Source organism: Athene cunicularia (assembly GCF_003259725.1).
Source record: "Athene cunicularia isolate RWA chromosome 4 unlocalized genomic scaffold, athCun1 chr4_part3, whole genome shotgun sequence".
NCBI classification, from domain to species: Eukaryota; Metazoa; Chordata; class Aves; order Strigiformes; family Strigidae; genus Athene; species Athene cunicularia.
In genome coordinates this window covers 3,997,442-4,015,207 of record NW_020799100.1, presented here as the reverse complement: position 1 = coordinate 4,015,207, position 17,766 = coordinate 3,997,442, and the positions used below count along the sequence as shown (strand labels likewise).

The following is a 17,766-nucleotide window of genomic DNA, read 5'->3' as shown; positions in this document are numbered from 1 at the left end:
GGGGGGGGGGGGGGGGGAGGGGAAGAACAAAAACAAAGGTGATGATATTTAAATAGTTTTATTTCCTGTTCTAAAATGCAGTAAATTGGATAAAAATACTGCATGTACAATATGTTTAACATATATTTAAATTGTTTCTTTCACTTTCTACCCAAGTAAGTTACTTTTCTCCATTTCTCCCCTTGAGTTTACCATCAGCTATGTACCATAACCCTTTAATCCCTCTTCTTTTATACTGGAAAGTAAATCCTGTACATCTGAAATGAAAGAACTGCTATTCCACTGAGCACTGCTAGGTATTTTATTCACAGGCAGAGGTTACTTGACACATTCTAGGAAAAAAAATATAGAAATTTGAAAACACTCAAAATGTTTAAGATCTATCTTAATCTGTAGTGCTCTAAAAATCACAAAGGAAGAAATCAATGCAAACGGCATGGGCTGCTACCTATTCAGATGGTAAAGGTCCTTCTTCAATGAAATTTTATGATAGGACTACATATGGCAACTGCTTGTTGTGTCAAAATAACTTTGCATTCAGTATGACAAGGGTATCAAACACAGATAATGAATGATAAACATTTAGGAGACAAAAAAGTTTAGAAGCCTAAAGGAAAATTTAAGAAGTAGCATTTATCTCATTACCATGAAACACAATGTTGTAAGAGACTGATATTCAAGACAAATGAAACAAATTTTGTTCATTCCCACTAAAGGAGTAAATCTCTACAGAGTTCTAAAACGCAAAGTTACAGATTCACAAGGAAGAATTTCTGGCCGTATGGAGAAATCTCAAATCAATTATTTCAGATCTGAAGAAAGTAGCGGACTGGTTTCTGTTACGTGCCACTGAAGAATACTGAACACCTTGGCATGAGTGACTCAAGAGCTACTTTAAATAAGAAAAGAAGATGACACGTACAGCTAGGAGGAATAACACAGCAATTGGGACTGCGGATGAACTAGCTGATCCAGAAATTCCTCTTTGGTGTCATCTGTGATTTATGAAGGGCAAATGTTTATTCATGTTGAAAGTAAAGAGCTGAATAACACACAATGGGTGTGCTTTTATTAAACCCAGAAAGATCTACATTTTAAGCAATGTTCTTTTAAAAGAAGATTGATTTAAGTCAGACATTGCAAAAACATTATCTTTCCAAGACTTCTCAAGCTAGGATATACCAACTTTCAACTGGAAATTCTGAGTAAGGAAATTCTCAATATCATGACTCACAAAATGAATAGGAGCCTTCCTTCTTCTGACCCTGTTGTGGATTACACACTGTTCAACAGCATGGTGTGCTCACACTGGGGCTTCTCCCTCAAATCAGTGGTTTGTTTTCAATCACCTAGTATTTGTTTTCATAAGACATACAGGAACCTAACATTAGCAAATCCTCTTTTTCAGTCATGTTCTGAAGTTAACACTTAGAGCACTTCCTTCTCTCTAGGAAATCATGCCACAACTCAATTACAGTACAATGATGTTAACAACACAGATAGGCTTTTAAAAAAGCATGAACAGAACTTGATAAGCAGGTGTGCCAAACCATGTCAGGAGAAAATTCAGATCTCAATCTCCTGTGTCCAGCCCAAAGCAGAAATCAGATACAGAGAGCAAAAATAATTTTCAAAGGATCAAAATGATATTTGGAAATAACTTTGAAGACAAAGCCTCTCCTAAAGGGACTCTCTTTAACCGAAAGCACTTAATGAGCCTTGTCATATTAGGGTTCTGTGTTGTGACAGGTCCATACTAATCAGATGGATGCCGACATGGCCACTATTCCAATCCAGTGAAGCATATTCAAAATTCCATACATCAGTGGTTTCACTCCAACTAATTTATTAATAAGTGATAGCACTTTATTGAAAGTCTGTCTTCGGATACAAGAGTTGTACTGTTGGAGCTGATGTATCAAGACTGTAAAGCGTCTATTACCACTGCTGAAAAATCACTGACCTAAAAATGCTTTCCTCTGTAGTTCCAAGCCCATTAGTGTCTGTTTGAAGATTCAGGTGGAAAAATTCCCCAAATGAAAATTTACTTCTTGTCAAATCCACTAATTGTGAGAGAACACATGGGTCATTAAAATCTCCCACTTGATGCTGCTGGAGTTGTTGGGAGTTTTTGTAAAGAAGGTATTTAAAAGAAGAATTCTTTTGTTTAAAAGTCTGATGATGCCAAGTGACATCTGATTGAGACATGCAAAATAACCTTTCTTGTTAATCAATGAACTCATTCTGTACTACAGTAATATTTAAAGTTGAACAACTTTGCAGAACAGTTCTTATGATTGTGGAATTGAACTGAATCAGGTTAACTGAGCACTAGAGGTACAGAGTACACTACTGAAACGAAGGAAAAATGCATCTCTGGAAACAGATGACAGCCGGAAAGAAAAAAGATGCAACTTTCTACCAACTTGAAACACACCTTTTTCCTGTGTGGGTATTGTGCATGCAGGGTAGGAAGCTACTACTTGAGCTGCAATGCTACATGCAAATTTTACAGTTTTGTTTCGTTTTTAACAGGGCATCAGTATTTCATCAGATCACATGTGGCCTTTTCAATCTGACATCTGCTATTCAAAATCACCAGAATTTACTAACAGAGAAGGGAAATCACTTCACCATATGTTTTTTATTAAAATCTGGTATCAATGTACTTCTCTCAAGTTCTCTATTACTGCATTTGTATGTCATGAAGACCATAAAACACAAGGGAAAATATAAGGCTGTCAAGGATTAAGTTTCATTGTCTGAAGCTATCCGGAAATTTTTATCATAGTGGGAAGTCAGAGATTCTCTCACTGTATTAAGTTGATTGTTTTAAGAATGTAATTCTCAGAACATGAAAGAGAAAATTTGCTTGCTTTGAGTCCATGCCCAAACCCAAGCCCTTACACCCTCCTGCAGTCATTAACACTTATTTGAGCTTTGGAACATTTCACATACATTTACCATGGATTCCATAGCATGAAACTAGCACTGTTTTATGAGCAAGTGATCTACACGAGGATAAAACAGAATCCTGGTTTTCATAGGCCCATGTCAAGGTAATCACGGTTTTCCCATCTATTCTCTAGGTGTTGAAGTCAACTAAAAAATAAAAATAAGTGGGCAACAACTCTCCAAGAATGATATTTTCGATTTTTTTCCTGCTGTAACAGTAATGATTTTTCAGTACCACTGCTGTTCATGAATTTCAGAACAGTTTCTGGATCCAGGTTTTGAACAGATGTGGTATTGGCAAAATGTTTCACAGATTTTCCCCCCCCGCCCTCGTCCCATTTTTTTTTAAACTAGAGGGAACTAAACTGTTTGTATCAAGAAACAGGAGGCAGCAAGGGAGATCACAAAAATAGAAGAAGCTGCTCTCAATTAAGGATCCCCCCAGAGGACTTTTGTTCCTACCAGGTGTTTAGAACTGCTTCTCTTTGCTATTGTTATTAGCTTTCCGCTGAGAGAGGGGCACAATTTTTCATTTATTTTCTCCAGTCACACTAAACAGCCCATTAGTGCTGAAATATAGATATACAGAAAGTGAAAGTCTTCAAGGGACTCTGGATAAGGGCTCAGTATTACAGCAGAGAACTTTCATAAAGCACCAAAGACAGCTGTTTTGAATACAAGTTTTGGAAACTATGATGTAAGTTTTTAAGAACCATGTTTAGAACAAGAAGTCTAACGTAAGAGATCTGGGATTGCTAGCATCATATGGAACCAGACTGTTGCCCTCTTTTCAAAACAAATCACATACTATACAGACTTCAGTATTAATAGTTTTTACTGTAAGAGACGAGATCTATGTTAGGCTTCAAGAAAAAAAAAAAGCGCACTTCTAATTTACTTGGAAATAAAGCTTTCATGTGGACAACCTATTTCAATAACGCCATTAAAGAACAGCAACATAATAGCTCGGAAAAATCTTAAGTTTATGCTCGTGGAGGTATAAATAAGGAAAATGAAGACTAAAGCTGTTCTGTAATTTAGAAAAAAATTTGAGAATTTGAGTATTTTGATACCTTAAATATCACTAATTTAAAAGATCTCCCCTGATCTAGAGGTAAAAGCAGTGTTGGCAGTAAGAAAAACAATCTGAGAATAGGCTTGTATGTTAGAAATGCTGCCCTGTATGCATAATGATGCCAACATAAACTCACATTTCACATACATAGAACACTCTCCTCCTCTCACTTCACAATCTGAATGGATTTGTGCTGTTTCTTAAGGACAACATAAACCCATATGAACAATTACTCCACCAGTGAATATGCAATGCAAATCATTTATCTTGTCAATAACCCTCATTTATGTAAATGGAGAATCCTTTGAAAGCCTATTTTAAACAAAAAGGATTCCTGGTATTCTTGTTTCAACTCAATACTTCCACTCTACGTCCTTCTAACTCACTTTGAGCAAAAAGTTTCACTATGTGTGGATGGTACAGCCATAGCACAACCAACTTCAGGAAACCATGCTACTGCTCTGCAAAAGAATGTGTTCTCCTCCATGAATTACACTTCCAAGATAAAGACTGAGACCTCACAGAAATATACTCAAGCCTCTTACCTGCTTTGTCATTTGCCAAACACAGTCAATGAACTGAAGGAAAATGGGAGATCTGTCTGCATCAGCATGATCATCATCTCCATGTCCTACTCGCTGAAAGTTAAAACAAATTTTTCATTTCAGTCTAGTGTATTTACAGTACCATCCCAACACTTTAAAGCTGAGTAACTCGTAAATATGTTCCAGTGGTGAACAAGACAAGTGTCCTGGTTTCAGCTGGGATAGTTAATTTTCTTCCTAGCAGCTGGTAGAGTGCTGTGTTTTGGATTTAGTGTGAGAATAATATTGATAACAGACTGATGTTTTAGTTGTCGCTAAGTGGTGCTTATTCTAAGTCAAGGATTTTTCAGTTTCCCATGAGCTGCCAGAGAGCAGGTGCACAAGAATCTGGGAGGGAGCATGGCCAGGACAGCTAACTCGAACTAGCCACAGGGATATTCCATACTGTAGAATGTCATGCTCAGTATATAAACAGGGGAAAGTTGGCTGGGAGGATCGAATCGCTGCTCAGGGACTGGCTGGGCATCGGTCAGCAGGTGGTGAGCAACTGCACTGTGCACCACTTGTCTGTCTTGGGTTTTATTTCTCTCTCTTTTTGTTATCTTCCTTTACACTGCAATTTTTATTATTAATATATTGTATTTTACTTTATTCATTAAACTGTTCTTATCTCAACCCACAAGTTTTTCTTTGTTTCTTTTACTTTCCCCCCCATCCCACTGTGGGAGGGAAGGAGTGAGCAGCTGCGTGGTGCTTAGTTGCCAACTGGGGTTAAATCACGACAACGAGCAAATCTTCCATAATGCTAACCTGTATTTTGCAACTACTAAATGTGCTCCCGAAGTTCACTTATGGACATGCCTTTGCTGTTGAGCACAGCTGGAAAGACACTTGTTCAACAAAGCTGTGCCAGTTGTTTCCCCATCCTCCACTGCACAGTCATTTATTTCTACCAGTGGGACAAACTGGTAGGTATTTACTAAGACTGTACCGAAACAACGATTATTCTGTATCTACCTGCCATAACTACATGTCATTTCTCCTAAACCATCTTAGAGTCAGAGCCCAAAAAATGCCATAATTATTTATGTCCTAATTCCCCACTAGCCCATGTGTTAAATAAACACTTCAACCTTAAATCAGAGTAATGGTTCCAGCAGTTTTACCTTGTAGACAGCTTAATTGTTTTCCTTGTTTCTCCATTCGTAAGATTATTAAACATGAAGCAATGTGTTACAATCCCTCTTCCTCATAAAAAAGCCATGTAATTTTTTTTTAACCATTATGTTCAAGCCACTTAATTCTTATTTACTTTATCTTATACTTCACACAGAGATTTCCTGTTAAAATGGACAGGTCACAATTCTCTGACACACTCACACCATTAAAAGAAAGACACCAGAGATGATAATTAAAATGCAGCAGGGTACTGGGAGAAAACATGTTATTCAAAATAAAAGCCTTGAAGGTGACAGATTGCACACTAAGTCTTTTAGCTTACCATTGCAAATCGGTGTCCAAAACTTATCCATTCTTTCTCTATAAGAACTTCAAACCCCTTGATAGTTCTGTAATAGCTGTCCAGCATAAGCATAGCTAGTGCAGTAAGCTGTGCAGTTCGATCCCAACCATCACTGCAATGTACCACTACAGACGTTTTACCAGATTCAATTTTATCCGCTATTCTTACTGCTCCGGCAAGAAGCATCTTAAATAAACAAAAATAAACAAACATGCATATTAAATACTAACCAAAACTCTCACAAAAAACAAGTTATAATTTTATACTCTTAAGGTTAATATATTTTAAATTTTCAGATTAATCACACAATCATCTAAATGACATTGCTTTAAATTAGAGATTTCCAAATGGTGACATGCATGCTCCTAGAGGTACAAAACCTGCATGCACTCTCTTACCCAGGAGAGTTCTTACCAGCTCTCCATTATTAGTAGCACAGAGCAAAAGAACCTGGGAATCCCTTCTCTAAATTAAATCTGAAATTCTGTATCATGATGAAAAGACACAAATACTGTAACCTATTACAAAGGCTGAAGGTTTGATGTTTTCAAAGTTCATTTTCACAGTAATTAATCGCTCTTTCTTCCTCAGCTTTCAGTTTTCAGCTACTAAGTTCAGAGAAAGAGACCAACTATCCAGCCAATCTAAATCAAAACAACCCAAACCAACCCAGAAACCCCTGGCAGGGAGTCTGCGCTGATTTGTTGGTGGATAAAGTATAAATTGTATTCAACCCATGAGCAGACCATTAATAGGGTGGATTCAGAAGCATGATGGAGAGCAAAGGATAGAGATGGCACAGGACTGAGATCACCTGTGGGAACGTGTTATTATTCTTGTCTCTCACAAAAACCCCTCTTATTCTCTTAAGCTGCTCTGTAGTTTTTTAAAAACTTGAATAATCTCTCTCCTGTGAAGAGATGGAACATGACCTATCACAGCACTGAAAATATGTGGAAAAACCCAACTACTATAATAGGACCAGAAGAGAAACTCCTATTCTGCATTCCAACATCAGAAAATAGAATCTTGCAAAGTACTTGCATTCTTCCCTTCCCAAGCATGTAAAAACACCTTCTGGGACGTAGGAAAGTCATCATCTAGTAGAGAAGCTGTGGACAAGACCAGTGTTCGAAGCTATTTCATGAACCATGCTTCAGAGGCAATTTTCATTGATGACCTCTTTCACTGATCGTATCTTTTATGGTAAAACTGAAGGATGCCAGGATGGAAATACCAGGAAACAATACAAAAGCTTCTATGAGGGAAGAGAGCTTGTGGTCTGAACTAGTTAATTGACAATTACTTCTGTTACAAAGCTCTACTGCACTAAAAAAGTGCAAATATTAAGACAGTTTGGTCTTCAATAAAAGCAGAAAACTAATCTATGTAACATACAGGTATGCAGTAGCTTGCTCTAAATTGTCCTAAAAAGAACACAGATGCCTCTGAAAGAGTACAGCTGAAAATAAAAGGATAGAACAGATGCAGGCAATAAGCAGAGAATGGGAGACAGAAAACACAGTTATTATTAATTCAGTAAATATCTGGGGAGCAGGTGAAGCATTTTATTCTGCTTTGGACAAAAGCCTTTAGAAATCAGCCTCCTCCACAAACTATTATTATTCTTTATAGATGTTTCAAAACTTAGCAACCAACACAGTATTTCAGTTAGGGCTCCTAATAAATAACTGGCTTTGGATTGGTTTAGAAAATGAGAACTGATTTAAAAATGATTAATAGCACACGTTCTCCCCTGAAAGACAGAAAATATCCTAGAGGGAATGAGGAAAGATCCTGGGTGTGCAGAAATCACCAAGTGACTCTACTCCTGTTACTACTACTGTCTTCACATAGACAGAACGCTACTGGTGCCTCCCCAGACACTGCCCGACCATCTTCAAAGTGCTGTGAGTGCACAGTGCTAGGAAGGTGAATTTCCAGTAATGCATTGCATTAAACCAGGACACAGTCACACTGGTCTGAGCCCAGAAAACAGAAGATGCGTTAAGGTACAGCTGTGGATTTGTTAATTGCTATTACAAGCCAAATCAAATGGGCAAGGAAGGCAAGCAATTCTTGGGCACAGGGAGGTACTGTCAACACTGTTAACAATAATGGCAGCTTTTAAGAAATCAGGCTGCAGTTTGTGCTGTCAATACTGTAACGTAAGGGACAGATTCATGAAGAATGTTACGTGTGTATCAACTCTTTAAAATAATTTGAAACTTCAAATTGCTATGCTATTGTCATCTGTGCAACAGTGGTGCCAAGGTCCACTTCTGACACCATCTAAGCCCAGGAACCCCACTGAAGTCAATGTCAATGAAAGGTGACCACTGGCCAAACAACTCCACTTCTAAAAACAGACTATTGTATTTAAGGCCAGGCTGATCAGAAGAGGTTTCCGGATACTCAGATTCCCAAAGCTGTTTGAAATAGTCCAATTTCAAGCAAACAAGAAAATTAAAACTGTTCCCAAAAGATCATTAAATTTGTTTAATTCTTAATTTAAGTGTTTGCTCCCTCTACTGGTTCTCGTGCAGCAGTTAGCAAGCCCTAGCTAATAGAAGAGTAAAACTAATGAACAATTCCAAACATGTTTTGCATGAGTGACATTTGAGCCAGTTGCTAATAAAACAAATTCCACTCCATCCATATTCATCATAAACAGGGGAGTGAATGTGGTAATGAAATAATCTATTCCAAAAGCATTTCAGAGGTTAGTGAAACAGACTGTAAAACTGAGTACAGTAGTGATTTATTTTAATATTATGTTAAATAATAGAGCAGATTATAACCCAGTAGAGCACTGACTATAAACAGCCCATGAAAATGTAGGTGCCCAACACATGAAACTAACATTGCATTGAAGGAGGGAAGGATGAGAAAGACTGCAGAATTTACAGTCAAGTCCTTTTGGCAGTTGTTCAAATATAATCTGAAGTTCCCAGGGCATTCTTCCAAAAAAGCAGGGATAACCCTGGACTGCTCACAAACATTCCCTCTCAAGAAAATAAAACTGTCCAACACTAGATATGATACTGTGCTGTCAGGAATTAACTCATTACCTACAAATACATAAACCAGGAAATACAAAGTTACTATGGAATGTTTAAAATGCTATGTTCTAAGTGACCATTTAAAAATTAAAGCTTTTTTACAAGATTATCCTTAAATCTAGACATCAATTGAGCAATATTTTCAGAAAGGCAAAAGCATGGTTTAAAAAAAAACCAATTGATTTTTCAAATCAGAAGTATTTTACCCTTATATATTCCAGCCAATGTGTAGAGTCCACATTTGATAACCACCGAGTCTCATCAATAGTAGGATAAACTATTTCTTTAAGTTTACGCAGGGATTCTCTCATTACATGTATATTATGAATTTCCAGAAAGACCAGCTCTGCATTTGGGTAGGCACTTTCACTTTCATATCCTCCACCTTTTGCCTGTCATTAAAAAAGTAAAAACAGATGAAGAAAAGAACACGTACACGACTTCAGTGTAAGGTTGAGATATTTTGGTCAGGTTTCAGGATTTTTTTGAGACAAAGGATTATTTTAGCACTAATAGAAGCATATTTTTGACTTTTGTTTTTCTAAGTACTAGGATATTTTTTTAGGTGAAAGAAATTCTAATCATAATAGGACACATTTGATAATACATCCATGTACCTTCCCCTTTTTACTACTGAAACCTTTGGCTTTCCTGCAACATTTCTCAGCTTTGTCTCTATGCTGCCTTCAATTCCTGTCAGCCTTTCCAAAATGCTATAAGCAACTTACCTTCTTTCCCATGCCCTCTTTAGAGACCCTTGATGTTTTTTCAATACCAAGTTCTTCTCATCCTCATCTCTTACTCAGTCTTCAACCTTGTAATAAACACAGAACTACTAATGCCAGTTATGATACCAACCTACCTTGTTTGTATCTGCAACGCTATTCTGTCTGGCATCAAAGATGATAAGTTTATGTGACTGAGCATTGGCATCCATTATTGTCTGCAAATATTTTTCATCTTCTTTGCAACGCTTATCATTTGGGCCTACTGAAGGCTGACTGCAACGTGTTATTGTTGCTTGGCTCTCGGGATGAATCCAGGATAACACCTGGAATAAAAGATAGTTATTTCAGTTTACTATATCACTATAAAAGCAGCAGGCCACAGTGCAATTAGACAATCGCAGCGCCTACATGGCATTATTTCCTGGCAAATCAACAAATGCAAATTTAAGGACAAGCTGATGCAAAACCATATTTACAGCACACTAGCACTACTCATTCCAAACCTGAGCTTGAAATACAAAGTGATTCTAAACATCTTAGCTTTTATTTCTAATAAACACTAAGCTGGCTACTGCATCTGACTAATTAGAAAAAAAAGAACAATGGAGGAAGAAAAACTACTTCATATGGAACTCCATGGACCTGTACCTGGCTAAGCAGATCTACAGCATGAAAACTGTCACCATCTAACATATTTAAAGGGGTTCTTACGCTACCTGCAAAACTTGTCTACTCTCAGGAAAACTGCTATGGCTGTAACACATTCCAAACCAAGTCCGAGCACAAGCTAATATGTGAATTAGTATCAGACACCATTGCAACTTACAGGTGTTAACTCCAAACAAAAATTTATTACATGGCACAATAACCAAGCAATCAGAGTCACATTTGAGCTGCTCTCTGCAGCTCTAAACCCATCAAGCTTAACTCTTCTTTCTCTGCAACCCCCCTTTAGGAAGGAAACCAGCCCACTGTTATTTTAAGAAAAGGAGCCTAAAAGAACTGATTTCTTATAAACTACGGATTTGTAGAGCACTTATATCACTTACTGGAACTCTGCCTTTTGCTCTAAACGCTGCCACTTTTGAGAGGTCATCATCCTTTACACTGGTTGGCACAACAAGAATACCAGGGTATGTATCACAAAGCTCATAGGTGCTGTTAATTTTGGATATTTTCCAACTCTCATTGGGCAAGCCCTGTATGAAAGCAAAACAGTTTTGTATCTTTCAGGTTAGATTTTTACATGTCTGAGTCTGAGGTAATGAAAACTTTTATGCACTACCTACTTTTTTTAAAAAAAGAGTGTCCACATTTTTCTTTTAAAAAAGCTATAAACTTTAGGTCTTCATATTGAGCCATAAACCAAAACACTGTCATATTGAACCATAAACCAAAACACTGAAAGTCTTTCCTATTTATTATCTTTAAAACTAATATGTAAAATAATCATTTGAATAGGCTGCACATGCTGATAAAAAGTGATTATATAGTGAAATAAAAATACTTTTGCAACTAGGAAGCTGTAAATTTACAGTTACAAACTACTCTTCTGTGTAATGTTGCTTATTCAAGACCAAATTTCTATAAAGCCTGTATTTTCTAGAAACAGCACTTGAAAAATGCGGATTTAAGAATGCATGCTAAAACAGACCAATTTGCTCAAGTACTCAGCACCTGTTAGCTCCATCAACTTAAGCAGGCACTCAGTCAGGCCACTTGCATTTTATTATCTAAACATGATATCTACACAGTCTCTGTAGGTAGCTATAGATAAAAATTTTGAGTTTTCTTTAATTTTTTTTCTTGTTTAAATGGCTCTGTGGGAGATGGAGAAAAAAATAAGACACCAAATATTCATATAACTTACCTGCCTCTTATATTCTGCCATTGGATCATACACTTTCCAGCCATTAACAGCAAACTTTTCTTTATAGCTGAATGCAAAAAGAGGCTAAAGACAACAAAGCAAAGGCATAAATGACTGTCTGATGAGCTGTATGCACAATAAGCTCCAAAACAGTGAACCCTCTAATATTTCAAATCTAACACTTCTAAAACTTTAACACACACATAATACCTTCAGTCAAGACTGGACAACACTGTGCTAGAAAGAAAATGAAAGACAGTTTCCTCCTTCAAGTACCTGCTATGTAATTAACAAAATCAAGACAGGAAACAGAGACAGTTAAGTTACTTGCTGGTGATCTTACATCAATGGCAAAGTCAAGATGAGGATACTGGTCTACCTCCCGATGAGTTCCTTACTCATACAAGCAATTGAAATATTATTCTGCAGCCCACTAAGACCAATTTTGCCTATTTGTTGTTTTAGATAGGACTTCTAGACTGAATTATCTACTGCAGGAAATAAGAGCCAATACATACGTATCTTTAATAAGCAACATTAGGTAAATCTAGATCTGAAGAGTTATATACAAATTACCTAACTTCACCAATAGCAGAACATAGCATAATGTTTTACAAATCAATGCAAAAAGGAAACAGGGTCAGAGTAGCTTGCCTGCTCTGTAACAGATTTTATGAATCAACATTTCAATGTTTGTTATACAGCTCCTGTATTTCCCCACCTATACTTTCCAAAAAGAGGAGCCAGTGACAGCCTCCTCTACACCTTAAGACTTACCAGGCCATTAGAGACAGGAAATGCACGTATTACAAGGTTTTCAAAAATCTCCAATCTGTTCTGCTCTTCCTGTTTATAGGCCAGCCGCAAATTTCTCATATCCTGTCAAAAATAAGTTACACTCTTTTACTTTATGATAATTTAACAAAAAAAAAAAAAAAAAGCAAGCAGTTATAGGAAATTTGATTGAAGGCAGGCATGTAGGTAGCACTAAGTCACTGACATCATCTAACCCACATTAGAAGAGAAGTGTTCATATCAGATGACCAGGACTATTATTAGAGTTGCTAGGTATCATAAGAATAGCCATTTTTCCTTTGAATTCACTCTTGAGACAAAAGGCAGAAGTGTTTAAGACTGCACGTATCATAAAAGGAATTGAAATTTCTTATTTAAATGAAGCAGGGTTCAAATACAGGGAACTGATCAGACAGAAAACCAGCACATTTGCATGCAGATTCCTCTTACAAAAAAATGAAATGAAAATACTTTAATGTGAATAAATCTCTACCATGCCATACCTTGCAAACTATTTCTATGCCACACGAGTTGTCTCCATGGCTCTGTACTCCAATTTTTTCAACTCTACTTATAACTCCAAGGGGAACATCAATAACAAAAGGTGGATCCTGAAATTTGTATATAAAACAAATTAATTTTGTTACATTAGGAGGAACACAAACTAATATGATTCATGTATGTTTCATTATAGTGAACTGTAATTCCTGTTTAACAGACTGCTGTGGAACATCATACTTCACTAACACCAAATCCGTCACTTTCTGCAATCTACTTCAGCAACATTCCTACCTGAAACAATATGCAGACAGATGGAGAAGTCTTACCCTTTCAACACTTTTGATATACATTCTGAAGTCCGTCACTGTTAGTGTACCACTGACTGCTCCCATAAATGGACAGATATACATAACATCTTTAGCTGGAAAACAGACCAATTAAAGCTTTGTTTTACTATTATAGACATTTGTTCCATAAAAATCTATTTCCATTTAAAAACAGCGAGATTTTTGCAGTTCCATAAGATTTTGATGCTTGACCTCTATGGGAAAGCCCTCTTCAGATGCTGTCAGGACTGAAAGAGCTGTCTTTATCTCAACAATGAAAACAACCCAACCCCTGAGTCCCACTGCTACTCAGCAACTAAGTATTGGGACCCTGCCCTCAGGTGTAAAGCACCCACACACACCTCAGAGAGAGAGCATCCAAATGGGCAATTACTGATGTGTAGGCAACTGACCTCCAAGTAATTCAGTTATACACCAGTATCTTCATTTTCACTTTTGTTTGAAAGATCTAGTATTTTTTCCCAGCCAAGTCCCACACTGCTAACACAGAGCTTTCTGTCACAGGCCAAAGTTAAATGAATCTCAGTAAGAACTGGAAACTAAGTTTTCCAACTCATCTTCTTTGCTATCACAGTTTTGAACCTTTTGAATCTAGGAAGTGTTCTTGGCATCCCCAAGCAGAAATATAATGCATACACCTATATGGAACAAACTGACCCTTGGGAAAAAAAAATAAAAAATAATCTACATGGAGCAAGTCATCCTCTGGAACTGATTTCTCCTTCCTACATTTGGATTTAAAAGATAAAGAAAAGAAATCCACATCAAATCAACTAAATTGGTATTAAATTAAAATAACAAAAGTCAAAAGGAAAAGTATTTTAAAATAAATAAGGTTATTTTAAAATAAATAAACTAGTGATTTAATAGTATTCAGTGTAGTACTCAATGGTATGCTTACCAATAACTTTGATTGATTCTCCAGGAAAAAGTGGAGCCTCTTCCATCTGTGCTAGTTTGTTTCCATCCCGCAGTGCCTGGCAGAAATCCAAACCATGAGTAAATTTCTTTTTCCATCTGTACTATATCGATACATTTTGAGGCAAAGTGCTTTTACTACCAGATTACTGGAACACAAGAAGCATATCTTTTTTTTTTTACAGGGCACAACTGTATTAAACAGTACCATAGTAAAAAAAAAATACACAGAACTCGGTATTATAAATATTACACAGACATACATATTAGTAATAAAGCATTTATGCAACAATTAGTTTCACATGCTAGCTACATATACCATACAAAAGTATAAACAAGAAAATCAGCACAAATTTCTAATCAATAATTTTTTAGTCTTTTGCTAGCTGCAGGTATTATTTTGGGTATTTTATCTACTTGAGAACATTTTAAAGCTCATGCTAATGTTTTTTTCTGTTCTTAATGTTGTTTATTTAATATTTTAGTTATTTTCAACTGAGATAATTATGTAGCAGAAGCTTTATTTATTTAACATTTTAACTTTGCATTTTTGATAGCAGGAAGTCAGAAGCACCCCACGATGCTCTATTTCAATCAATATCCCTTTGAAAGTGCCATAGGTTATGGAAGAGGTCCATTATAGGAATTTTGGATCGAGAAAGTCATATTAAGAATGAAGTACTAATGAAATATAGAAGAAAAATTAGCAATTTTAAAGTAAGAGCTAGTTCCATACATTTTCATTTACATAAATGGCTTCATTCCTGAATGATGCAAGATTGGTCCTTTGTTGGCGGCCAAGATTTACAAGGTACTAAAGATTTTAATTAAGAATAAAAGGGTTTGCAGGATTTTTAAGGACCATGTGAGAAAGTGATCTCTCTCAGGTCAACACAATCAGATACTAAGGTTTCAATTTTTTACATCCTGAACTGAGAATAAATATAACGGGCTATGTTACAGCAAACAGGTAACTCTTTTCTTGTATTACAGCTCTGATCCATGTAGAAATAGTTGGTAGAATCAGGCTGACTCTAAACAAAATACCCCAAGCTCTCATTAACAAATAATTTCTAAAGATATTTAAATTGATCTCTGGCTTTAGATTTTCTTAGAAACTAACAGAATTTTATATTCAGCACCCAACCACAAAAGATGATGTGTAGAGAATTAGCTGATAGTTACAGACTTAGAAGAGCAGATGTGCTCTGTCAGGTAGGGGCTTACGTGCAGTATTACATTTTAGACTACATGAATGACACTACAGGAAAACCCTACCTAAGCACGGAGCCAGTTAACAAACTAAATGCTTTCTATGGATTCTCTCTCATGAGAAATAGAAGATTTGTATGTGCTGTACAAGTACTAATATATAGTACCTTGCTACACAGTTAATGAATGAAAGATGAGTAAAACTTGCCACCTGATCAGGTTCTGCTTCAGAATGATAGCCATTGTGTCCATCCTGAATCTCCTGCATTGCACGAGGCAGCAGTAGGGCAAGAGAGAAGTAACAGGAAAAAACATGCAGACAACAGGTGAAAGGACAGAATCTTTTCTTTTTTTGATTCCTTTTTTTTTTTTTTTTTTTTCTTTCCTTAAAAAGACAGCATATACTTTAACTCCAGTTTAGCTAATCAAAACCTTCCACTCGGGAACAAACTGCTTTTCACAGAAAGGAATCCAAGCTATTAGCACAATCCTTTTGATGTTATTTGGCACAACACTAAATGCAAAATTTACTCCCTTTTTCACAGAAGAGTCACTGCTGGTAGATAAGAACATAAAAGTATGTACTGTCTTTTTAAAACCTTACTGTGAAGAAAATGCATTCAAGGTATGCGACATGCTTATCGATAGAAGAAATTGAGTACAGCTTGCAATGGTAGCATTAGGGGAAAACTCATGCAATCTCTCAAGGAAAAAAAAGGTCAACATCAAATAGAAGTATTCAGACAATTTAAAAAAATGTTCTACTGTGTAAAACATGTTTCAATTGAACCTTCCATTTTACGGTTTCACATATTGTTCCACCAACTTCTGTGTTGTTGCTGGAAACCTAGTCAGTAACTTTACAGAATTAAAATTACTTTTCACAGCAATATATGCAAACAATTCACATTTTAATGTTTATTCATTTTTGCATCATACTGGTAGCAAATCTGGAATATTAATTAAATCTGTTTAATAAACATAGGGTCCCTATGCACTCCAAAGAGAAGCATAGATGTCATAGGGTCGTATGAAGTAATTGTTTTAACATGTTCAGTCAAAATTGTTCTTCCCGTCTCCTTTCTTTATTAACTAGAGAGAAGTTGTGCTCATGACAGTCTATTACTCCCAGTTCACATGCAAAGAACTTCTAACTTGACAGACTGTAAAACCAGCCTCAGTCTAAATTTACAGATGTTTGCTGAAGTCAGTTTTTCTTTACAGTATTTCTACAGAACCCTCAAAAAAGAAAAACTTAGAAGGACTTCAGATATCCTCAAATAATTTGAACTCTACAAGAGTTTGAAAAGTTGTAATTAATTAAAAGACCCTTTCAACTTATAAAGGACTCCTAACATTTATGTATTGGTGGAATTCTGTTAAACAGAAATTACTTAAATTTCAGACCATAAAAATACTGTTTTTGAAATTAAACCAAAGTAGACATTGTGATGTCTGGAAGAAAACCAGGACAACCAGAAAATACACCAAAAGATTTTAAATAAATGAAAGAGAAAGAAGCACAGCAGATCACTGAAAGATCAAAGCCTTTAAAGAGAACTATGAAAAACTGAATGAAAACAATCAATTTTTGTTAGTCAACCCAGACCAATTATTTCAAGACCCATCTATTTAATATAAAAAAAAAAAAAAATCAACTTGTGGATTTGTATGATTGGGCTAAACACATATTTTTCAAATATGTAAACAAGGGATGAGAAAAAGAAATCATTCAGACTTCATCTCTTGGTCTGAGACTGAACAAGAGGTCTTTGTTTGAATAAAATTGTTGGACACATTTCATGAACAATGTCAGAACACTCTCCAGATCATTTCTCACTCCATAAACGTTACTAAGAGAGAGGGACAAGAAAACAAGGCATGCCCTTTCTATATCTCCAATGAAAAAGGGGCAAGACCTAGTCTCAAAATTAATCATTAAAAAGATGCAGGTCATTGCTCTAATGTCTATCTTCAAAACTAACTTTTAACCCTACTATAGGGTGGCAACAATTAAGGTAAAACATGCACAAAGGCAAGCATGAATTGGTATCTTACTTAAATAGGATAGACAAAGACGTGACGCTTTTACCACTAAAATTCTTTAGCATAGATAACACGTTAGAGCTGCTAATACAGTACTCTGTAGTCCGAAGCATGTAAGCCTCAGTTGCAAGCAACCATTTTGTCAAAATTAATGTAATAAAACTGAAGTTAGTATTGCACATTCATAACA

The 17,766-nt window shown here is 36.1% G+C and overlaps 1 protein-coding gene across 4 annotated transcripts in view; it reads right to left on the bottom strand.

The window, feature by feature from the left end:
* The window catches only part of MTMR1 (myotubularin related protein 1), a 36,607-nt gene that overhangs the window by 15,784 nt on the left and 3,057 nt on the right, over positions 1-17,766 (bottom strand). For 2 of the 4 annotated variants that reach the window (XM_026848658.1, XM_026848659.1), the window contains 11 exons: positions 15,742-15,792; positions 14,302-14,377; positions 13,380-13,474; positions 13,056-13,163; positions 12,535-12,636; positions 11,758-11,841; positions 10,937-11,086; positions 10,022-10,210; positions 9,366-9,551; positions 6,077-6,283; positions 4,576-4,668 (listed from right to left, as the gene is read on the bottom strand). In XM_026848658.1, the coding sequence (XP_026704459.1) occupies positions 4,576-4,668; positions 6,077-6,283; positions 9,366-9,551; positions 10,022-10,210; positions 10,937-11,086; positions 11,758-11,841; positions 12,535-12,636; positions 13,056-13,163; positions 13,380-13,474; positions 14,302-14,347 (1,260 nt within the window). In that variant the 5' untranslated portion in view covers positions 14,348-14,377; positions 15,742-15,792. The remainder of the gene's footprint in view (positions 1-4,575; positions 4,669-6,076; positions 6,284-9,365; positions 9,552-10,021; positions 10,211-10,936; positions 11,087-11,757; positions 11,842-12,534; positions 12,637-13,055; positions 13,164-13,379; positions 13,475-14,301; positions 14,378-15,741; positions 15,793-17,766) is intronic. The other 2 variants (XM_026848661.1, XM_026848662.1) reach the window with 1 other exon arrangement.